Source organism: Apodemus sylvaticus, chromosome 5 (genome assembly GCF_947179515.1).
Source record: "Apodemus sylvaticus chromosome 5, mApoSyl1.1, whole genome shotgun sequence".
NCBI classification, from domain to species: domain Eukaryota; kingdom Metazoa; phylum Chordata; class Mammalia; order Rodentia; family Muridae; genus Apodemus; species Apodemus sylvaticus.
This window is the reverse complement of record NC_067476.1, coordinates 141775739-141784821: the sequence shown is the minus strand read 5'-3', so window position 1 is coordinate 141784821 and position 9083 is coordinate 141775739. Positions and strand designations below refer to the sequence as shown.

The 9083-nt window shown below is 46.0% G+C and overlaps 1 protein-coding gene across 3 annotated transcripts in view; it reads right to left on the bottom strand.

The window, feature by feature from the left end:
* Positions 1-299: 299 nt before the first annotated feature.
* Positions 300-9083, bottom strand: part of Phf20 (PHD finger protein 20) — a 103708-nt gene continuing 94924 nt past the window's right edge. For all 3 annotated transcript variants that reach the window (XM_052184094.1, XM_052184095.1, XM_052184096.1), the window contains 3 exons: positions 6848-7244; positions 5140-5323; positions 300-2941 (listed from right to left, as the gene is read on the bottom strand). In XM_052184094.1, coding sequence (XP_052040054.1) covers positions 2799-2941; positions 5140-5323; positions 6848-7244 — 724 coding nt within the window. In that variant the 3' untranslated portion in view covers positions 300-2798. The remainder of the gene's footprint in view (positions 2942-5139; positions 5324-6847; positions 7245-9083) is intronic.

Below are 9083 nucleotides of genomic sequence, written 5' to 3'. Positions count from 1 at the left end.
CTTTCTCTGTGGACCAGACTGATCTCATCATAATGTACAAAGCATTTGATCCTTGCTGGGTTATGGTGGTATATTCAGAGATCAAGACAGGACCATGGTTTCAAGCCCAACTCTGGGTTACATAAGCTCAAGGCAAGACTTTGTCTAAAGAACAATGGGTGTGATGGGACAGGATTTTAATACTAGCAATTGGAACAGAGGCAGGGGATTTCTGGGAGTTCTAGGCTAGTCAGGGCTATATAGTGAGACATTGCCTCTAAACCCACCATCTTTTATACTTCAGGGATGTGACTGACACATAGCAACAGGAACCTGTTTTTATTTTTCCAGATACAGAAGTTTTCATGTTTTGCAAATATTGCTTGAGAGCAACACTCATCTGTACAGTGCCTTCTGTCTAATAGCGCGTAAACACAGATACGTCCCCACAGTGCAGTGCTGGCTCAGCCAGGATCCACCTTGCATATACACTAAATGATCAAACCACAACTGTTTGTCAAGCTGACTTTGTATAGGTGGACAGTTTTTTTTTAACAGACAGAATGTAGGTAGTGCACATCTTTATAAATGATAATATTGTTTGCAAATAACAGATTCCAGTGCTCCAAACTTAGGGGTGAATTCACTTTGCCCCAAGAACTGGGAGTGGAGTCCCTCAACATGGCTTCAAGTTAGGGAAGAACTGGGGTTATCAGAATATGGGGGAGGGGGGCCTGTTTTGTTTCCCTAAAAACAAAAGTCACAACGGAACCAGATTATATCCTTGACAAAACCTAAATGATAAGCCCAGTAATGACCACATGGCAAAATTAGGATCATTCAGTTTCTGCTTCCTTCTTTGAAGGACACAAAACTGATTGCCTTCAAGGTTACAGCTTCCCCAGATGTGATATTCAAGAGTAGTTACATAAAAGAAAAACCTTAATTTAGAATCCTTTATTACATTTGTTTGTGTGTATGTGTGTCATAGAACAACTTAAAGGCATCAATTCTCTCTATTGGGTCCTGGGGATCGAACTCAGGTTAGCAGGCTTGGTGGCAAGCACCTCTACCAACTAAGCCACTTTGATGCGCCCTCCCCCCAAGTTAGTATCTAGTAAACAATCATCATACCTCACAGTTGTAGCTATAATTATCTTGTTTCTTCTCCCTTCAGACAATCATCATACAAGTCTCAAAATGTAGGCGTACGATAAGTTATCAGAACCCTGATGGCAGGTGTACTCTGGAGTACTTCTTCCCACAAGAAAACATGAATGCGCAGTGGGAAGCAGCCTCTTGTAAGGGACTGTGTTGGCTTAATTCCGGTTCACACATTCCCTAAGCTATGCCACATCAACTCACGCTTGCCCCACAGCGCATTTTATATCAGATGGTGAACAGATCTTTAGACAGGGCATTCATTCCCTGAAACTTCTCTGTACACATGCCTGAATTTATGAACGCGATGGCCTATCAAGCCTGAAACTTAACCCTTCCGAGGCAGCTAGAGGTGCTGCTGTTGGTAGCTACTGACATTGGCTCCTTGATGTTTACATAGTAAATATTTGCAGCCTAGAACATTACAGATTCCAAAACTGATAATGAACCTGTGGGTGTTGATGGATAAATCAAAGTTAGTGAGGCAAAAACTGGTGAAAATGAAGTCCTCACGGCATGGAACCTTTTACATTTTGCCTAGTAAGATAAAACCAACTGAACAACATAGCAATGACATGTGGAACCAGAACCTGGGAAACAATAGCACAAATATCTCTCTGAAGGTACAAAGAGGTTGTACCCGGACCATAAGCAGCATAATTACCTTCATCTCACAAAGTAATACAGACAGGAAGTTAAAGTGTTCTGTGTAGCGGCAAGTGCTCCACTCGCCTCAGGGAGGAGGGGAGCAGGCAACGCACAGGACTGCAAGTGTGCTGAGGAGACATAGAATAAGGTAATCATCCCCACGTTCTTCGTAACAAATTTTTACAGTAAAAGAGTTCAAAAATTTTGGGAAACTTTTTTTCATAACTTTAAATAGAACTGGGAAGCTGTTGAAATTAGTAAGTGGGTAGAAAGTGTTGTCCTTTGGGTTCCAGACCCTGACGGCTTCCTTCTGGAATTCCTTGTAGATTCTCATTATGTCAAGAGTCTAGCTCCTCCTTCAGCAGTTTCACTTGGCTGCCAAAGCCACAGCCCAGCTGACTCTGGACTTAAAACATAAAACCTTGTCCCTGGTACCATGAACCGTGTAAGAGACGAGGTGAGAAAATGAAGTCTTGAGGAAGCAGAGCAGTCAGGCCCCAGCCTTCAAACACCGCACGGCACAGTGAAGTCCCAACACTCCAGTGAAGCTGAGGGTTGAAAGCGGTGCCCGCTGCCCACATGCCACACCAGGCAGACAAACCAGAGGGGTTGGCACATGCCTCTACCTGACTCAAAAGTCAATTAAATAAACTGCAAATTGAATTTACAACTGTTTCCTACTAGATTTTTTTTTTTGGCTCTCATTTTGTTTATCATCAGTGGCACGATTCCAATTGAAGATGTGCAAAGACTTGCTTCGTCCAACCATGTGCACGGGATGGGATTCTAAGACTATGTGCTGCCTTTGCAGTGGCTTCCAGATCAAGAGTGCCCTGTCCTCCAGCAGCCAAAATGGTCTCTTTGTCCCAATGTCCATCACACTCCTGGCCAAATCCCTGAAGTCAGTCAGTTCACGTGCATTCAGCATGCTAAGTTTATTTACTTAAATACGCGAAGCTCCCCTGGCAGATGTGCCAGGATTGTGCTCCAAATGTCTTGGGTGCCCAGTCTCACGTCGAGCAGCAGAGGGCAATCTGCTGCACCTTGCCCAGGTCAGTCAGCAGCTGCTTGATACAATGCTTGAGCTGTGGAAGTCTGGCCAGTGGCTCCGGGGGCTCCAGCTCTCCAGTGTAGTCCAGCCAGCTCTCCAGCACTGCAGGTGGGAAAGAGAGGACCGCGTGAGTGCTCAGAACTTGACTGCCCATAACCTCAGCACAGCCATTTTAACAGACTGCCTCAGTACTAGCACCCCACAAGGCACCGCTCCAGGGCACAAAACCCTAATGCTAAGGTTTGCAGTGTGGACTATGGACCATAGGCTTCTGTCGAATGCTTGGCCTCCAGCTGGTGACGCTCTGTGTGGAGGAGCAGGTCACTAAGGGCCTGCCTTTGAGAGTCAGGCCCAGACCACTTCCTCCTTGCTCCCTGACTGCCATGACATAGACAGGTGCCTCCCCACGTGCTCCACCACCATGGCAAGACGAAGCAGCGATGGACTGGACGCTGAGATTATGAACAAGCAAATTTCCCCTCTAGTTGTTTTTGTCAGGTATTTGGTTACAGCGATGACAATATAAATGCTTCATGACTGTGCCGTCCTTAAGAAGGCCTAGTTAGTGACAAAATGATGTCTGCCCTCTCCCATCAGTCAGGTCAGATCCAGCTGTTGTGCTGAGGGCCCATGCAGCTTAGGAACTCATATGAATTGCATTTGCTTTAATAATGTTAAGGAGCCACACACACAAGGCTAAGCTGTTATTCTGCCACAGCAAAGCCCAGAAGGCTCTGAAGACAAAGCTTTTCCAGGTTGCAAATCGGGCAAGTGGGGCTGCTAGAAAATCTATAGGGACTTTGAGAAGGTCTGGTTTTTTATTTTTTTTTATTTTATTTTTTTAAAAATCACTGTCAGTTCTGATTTGCTTCATATTAATTCCTGATACACAATTATCAGCAGCATAAAATATACTTATTTTCTCCCTTTAACAAGTTAGTGTAAGCCTACACTAGCTTTTATTCCAGCAATCAGGTGGGGTCTCTTGAATTCAAGACTAGCCTAGCCCACAGATCCTGTCTCAAAACTAATCTGCCTCCTAAATGAAAGTTTTAAACTTCATCCTTCACCCTTCATTTTTAAGTTTTTTTGGCACCTCTTCAAGTAATGAAGGTAGGTGGGGTTCAAACCAGCGGGGCACATGGGAGGTCCTCTGGGAAGCCAGAGAGAGCCTGGTTTACCACCCCAACCACTGGCCACTTAGACAGGTGACACGGAGGTAAGATCTGTGAAGGCCCAGAATTATCTCTTGAGGAAGAATTCCTTGGGCAACCACAGAACATTCCACACAGATCAAGAAGACCCTCAGGTGGGCTGGAGCCATGTCTGGGCAGTTAAGATCACTGACTGCTCTTCCAGAGGTCCTGAGTTCAATCCCTAGCAACTACAAGGTGGATCACAAAGATTTGTAATGGGATCTAGCGCCCTCTTCTGGTACATATGAGAGCATTCACATACATAATAAAAGCCATGGGGCCTCATGTCAGTGGGCCTGTCCCTCTCTTCATCTGGCGGCAGGGAACTCCGGTTACTTCAGTAAACGTTCTACTTCAGTACTCTCATCAGTCCCTCTCCAACAGAAAAAGCATTAATTTTTCTTTGAACAGGACCCTTGTATGTTGCTCAGGTTGGCTTTGAACTCAGTCCTGCCTCAGTCTCTTAAGTGCTAGGATTAAGGCAAGAGGAAACACAACAAGCTTGGCATGGTCTCTGCCTCAGTCAGGATGGCCCCGACCACAGAGGAACATGAGCCACGCCACGTGACTGAAGATGGTGCTCAGAGTTCCCTCCAGCTGAGCTCGCGCTTGGCCACTAAGCTCTCCTTAGACCTGCAGTTACCACTGCGGAAGGAACAGGATAAGGGACGCAAGACCGAGCCCTCCTCCCCCATGGCACCAGACTATGTAAGTGGCTAATACATTTTAAAAGTTACGTTTTAGCTGGGCGGTGGTGGCGCACATCTGTAATCCCAGCACTTGGGAGGCAGAGGCAGAGGCAGGCGGATTTCTGAGTTCGAGGCCAGCCTGGTCTACAGAGTGAGTTCCAGGACAGCCAGGGCTATACAGAGAAACCCTGTCTTGAAAAAACCAAATCCAAAAAACCAAAAAAAAAAAAAAAAAAAAAAAAAAAAAAAAAAAAAAAAAAAAAAAAAAAACCCAAAAAAACAAAAGTTACGTTTGTCCTCACTGAGGGGAGAACTAGGAGAGATGGAGCTGAAGAGGCAAAAAGACAGCTGTCCCTGGACAGCAAAGCTGTGAACTTCAGAGGGGAAGCGAGACTGATTTCAGACCAGAACCTACCGTCCAGCTCCTTCTCAATGGAGTCCATGCGATGTGTTACTTCGTCCTGAAGAGACTCCACGTGTGTCAGCAGGTTGAACTGCCACTGGTGCTGAGAGCTCACCAGCCCTTCTCCACCTCTGTCCAGCAGCTTCCGCGCAGGCGTTTCTTCTGGCAAGACCTTCTTGGAAACGTATTCCCTCACCTGGGCATGCAATGATGTGTAAATCACTGAGAAGAGACAGCCAGCTTTTCTCCATCTAGCCAGCATTAAAACCCTCTGAAAAGGCAGCGCCCATCCTCCCGCTGTCATGTACAGTGCTTAATGCACAGAGGCGCCAAGCCTCAGGACAGCACCCACAGGCTCAGATGCTTCCTCAGCTGGCCCAGCCTGAAGCAGGCCTCTCAGAACCCCAAGGGCTGCCTAGAGCAATGCTGGTGACAGTTAGGTTCTTGTCATAGTTAGGGAGTCCTGGCTGTCTCTTGGTGAACATGTGGCCTTGGTGAGGTAGTTCTCCTACTGGCAACAGGTATATAGTTTTCTCAAACTATGGTGCTGGTCTACAGTCAGCTTATCAGGGGGTTGCCTTGATGAGAGTAAGAACCTCGAGATTTTACACTGTGTTTTCACAGGACTGTTAGTCTTTTACCCTAGATTCAGATCGAAAACTTTTGTTCATTTATTTAGAATGATATCAATTCACAATAACAGTTAGAGCCGGGTGGTGGTGGCGCATGCCTTTAGTCCCAGCACTTGGGAGGCAGAGGCAGGCGGATTTCTTAGTTCGTGGTCAGCCTGGTCTACAGAGTGAGTTCCAGGACAGCCAGGGATACACAGAGAAACCCTGTTTTGAAAAAACAAACAAACAAACAAACAAAACAAAACAGAGCTTCCTGTATACAAAGCGATGTTCTGAAACTTTCCATGGATCTGATGAGGAGAGTCAGAACCAAAGTGACTGAACCTAAAATAGAAACTAATCTGCTGCAAAAAGACCATTCTCACACCCTAAGCAGATGTCCATAGATAAGGACAGAGGCGGAGCGTGAGGATGCCCCTCTTGGCAATACACACCAGTGCATTTAAGCTGCTGGGTCCAGTCCATAGGCTAAAGTAGGGATGACAGGCAGAGACCTGAAACCACACAGGCCTCTTGCACAGAACACAGAACAGTGGCACTCATGAAGAATTGAAGATGGAGACTCTGGCAAAACACCTAGCCCTCATAACAGTGACTTAATAATGACAAAAACTAAGTAACAAACAAAAGGCTGGCTCCTGGGAAAAATGCTCAGAGTAGGAAAGACTTGAATGAAATTAACCCCTCATGACAATTTTCTTAAAAACATTATGTCTAATGCCATACTTGACTAAGTTCATGCTAATAATTTAGCATCTATTTATGATGTAAATGATACTAAAGAAAAAACAAAATTTCCTTAATTATAGCTTTTCCAACTTTGAATCAACTTCTAAACTTCTCCTCTCTCTGTTCCTGGCCCTCCCATTGTGCCATTTTGTCGAATTTCCTGGAACTGATGACCTTTGACTAAAGTATGTCCCTTACGCTTGTATACACCTTAGCAAGAGAAAAAAAGAAAAACAAAAACCAAAAGCCCTCTGATGAGCATATTTAATCTATTAAGAAGTGTCTTCCACAGGAGGCTAGCCCAGGACGCCCCAGCACTCAGCAAGGAAGGAGTAAGTAAGTACAGGCAAGACACCTACCTTTGGGGAGCTGGGTCTGGGATCGATGTCCCCTCTGCTCCTGTCTTGGTCGATGGGCCAGCCTAGGCGAGGGGAGAGGGGGTCATCGCCGTTCTCACAGAGGGGGCTGACTGCAGCATCAAGGGCAGAGCCTCTTGTCTCCACAACCAGCTTCTGCTCCACAGCAGGGTAATAGGCGCGAGGTTTCTGGTAGCAATGCTCACTGGTGATGTAGGACTCCTCCACAGACCGGGGCAGGGGCGATGGCTTCTCCACCGCCCCATTCAAAGTTCTATAGCTCGGGGACTCCTCGCTCCTGGTGTCTGTGATGTGGATGTGTCTGGAATGTGCTCTCCCCTCCCCTGAGTGCTGTTTCCAGGGCTGGCACCACAGCTGCAGATCAGGATGCTCCCTGCTTCTGTGGGGATGGCAAAAGGAAACAGTGTCGAGGGCAGCTGGCATTACTGCAAAGCTCCTCTCAAACATTCTCCTGTAAGGGACAGTGGCCTCTACCTGGGATATCTACCCACTTACCACACCGGGATGTAAACCCTCAGTTTCCTAGGAGGCCACGTCCCTAGGCTCCCACTGCAGGCACAGTGGATGCAACTAGACGTGGGTGCTGAGCAGCGGCCAGTGAGCTCAGGCTGCTTCTGGCTTCTTTTGGAAACTGGTGCTACTAGTGGAGACTCTGTCAGCTACCAGCCCTGACTTTAAAGGTGCCTGATGCCAAGCCAGACAACCTGAGTATGATAACCAGAACCACATGGTAGAAGAGAACCAATTACCAAAAGATATTCTTCTAACCTGCACACATAAAAGCTGTGGCACATGCACTCAAATAAATAAAATGCAGTAAAAACAAATGTGGCTTACTAACAACAACCTAAACTCAATCAACTGCCAAAATAACCCTGACATTCAAGAGCATTGATAATTACCAAATTACCAGTTACCAAAATGTAGTGGTGCTGGGGTGGGTAAGTATGTGTGGTCATTAATAATAAATTTCTTTCTTTTTTTTTTTTTTAAATTACAGTCTTCTATTTACACCATTCCAAAGAAAAAAGTAGCCAGGGTCAATAAAGGACAGAGATGGCCATCACACAGGACAGCCTCCTCTCTGCATCTGATGCAGGAGGACTGCATGAATGTCACAGTCCCCTGGAACCATTCTCCTGGACTGCTAACCCAACAGAGGGTCTTTACACTCATCTGGTCCATCTTAAGCAACTGTAAAATTGGGAAACAAGAGAAAACTATTTCAGTATACTGTTCTCAGTGGGAACAAGTACATGGAAAGTGTGTGGGAGCTGTGTGTGTGTGCGTGTGCATGTGTGGTAGGTGTGGGTATGGCTGTGTATATATGTATACATGTGCTAGGAACTTAGGAACTGAACCCAGGGCTTTGAGCACACTAAGCAAGCATTCTACTTACCTGCTCAGCCCCAAACTAACTAACTAACTAACTAACTAACTAACTAACTAACTAACTAACTAACTAACTAACAAACTAACTAACTAACTAACTAACTAACTGTCTGTCTGTCTATATCATCATTTTTAAGATTTATTATATTTTTAAGTTATATGTCTGTGCCCAGGGTATGTCTGTGACACACAAATATATTAAATGTAAAAACCGAGGTGAGAAGAGGGTCTGGAGTTGGGGAGTTGCTGGCAGTTGTGAGCTGTACCGAGAAGGGGCCAGGGGCCACATGGGTCCTCTGCAAGAGTCGTGCATACTCCGAGCCTGAGCTATCTCTCCAGCTTGCTTCCTGGAACATAGTTTACATGCACACACTTTTTAAATTAAAAAGGGACTCACGCCACCTTTCAGTTCTCACCTGCCCACCTTCCATTTCACAAGCACACAGAACTTCTACAACCTATGATCACTAAAAGGAAGAAAGAAAGGTGGCGACGGAGGAAGAGAAAAGGACAATGGTGAATGGTGGCTGGAGAGCACAGTGAGGGCAGTGGGGTGACAGTGTCCCCAGAGCCTATGTGGAGGGCAGTGGGGTGACAGTGTCCCCAGAGCCTATGTGGAGGGCAGTGGGGTGACAGTGTCCCCAGAGTCTATGTGGAAACAAGTGGCCAAACCCAGCTCTAGAAGGCCTAGAATCTCTGTATGAAGCTCTGACAGGGACAAATAAGTGTTATCAATGACTTGCCTAGAAGAATTTTTAAAACTTTTATTTTTAAGGGGGCAGAGGGTGGCTCAGCTATCGAGAGCACTGGCTCTTCTTCCAAAGGA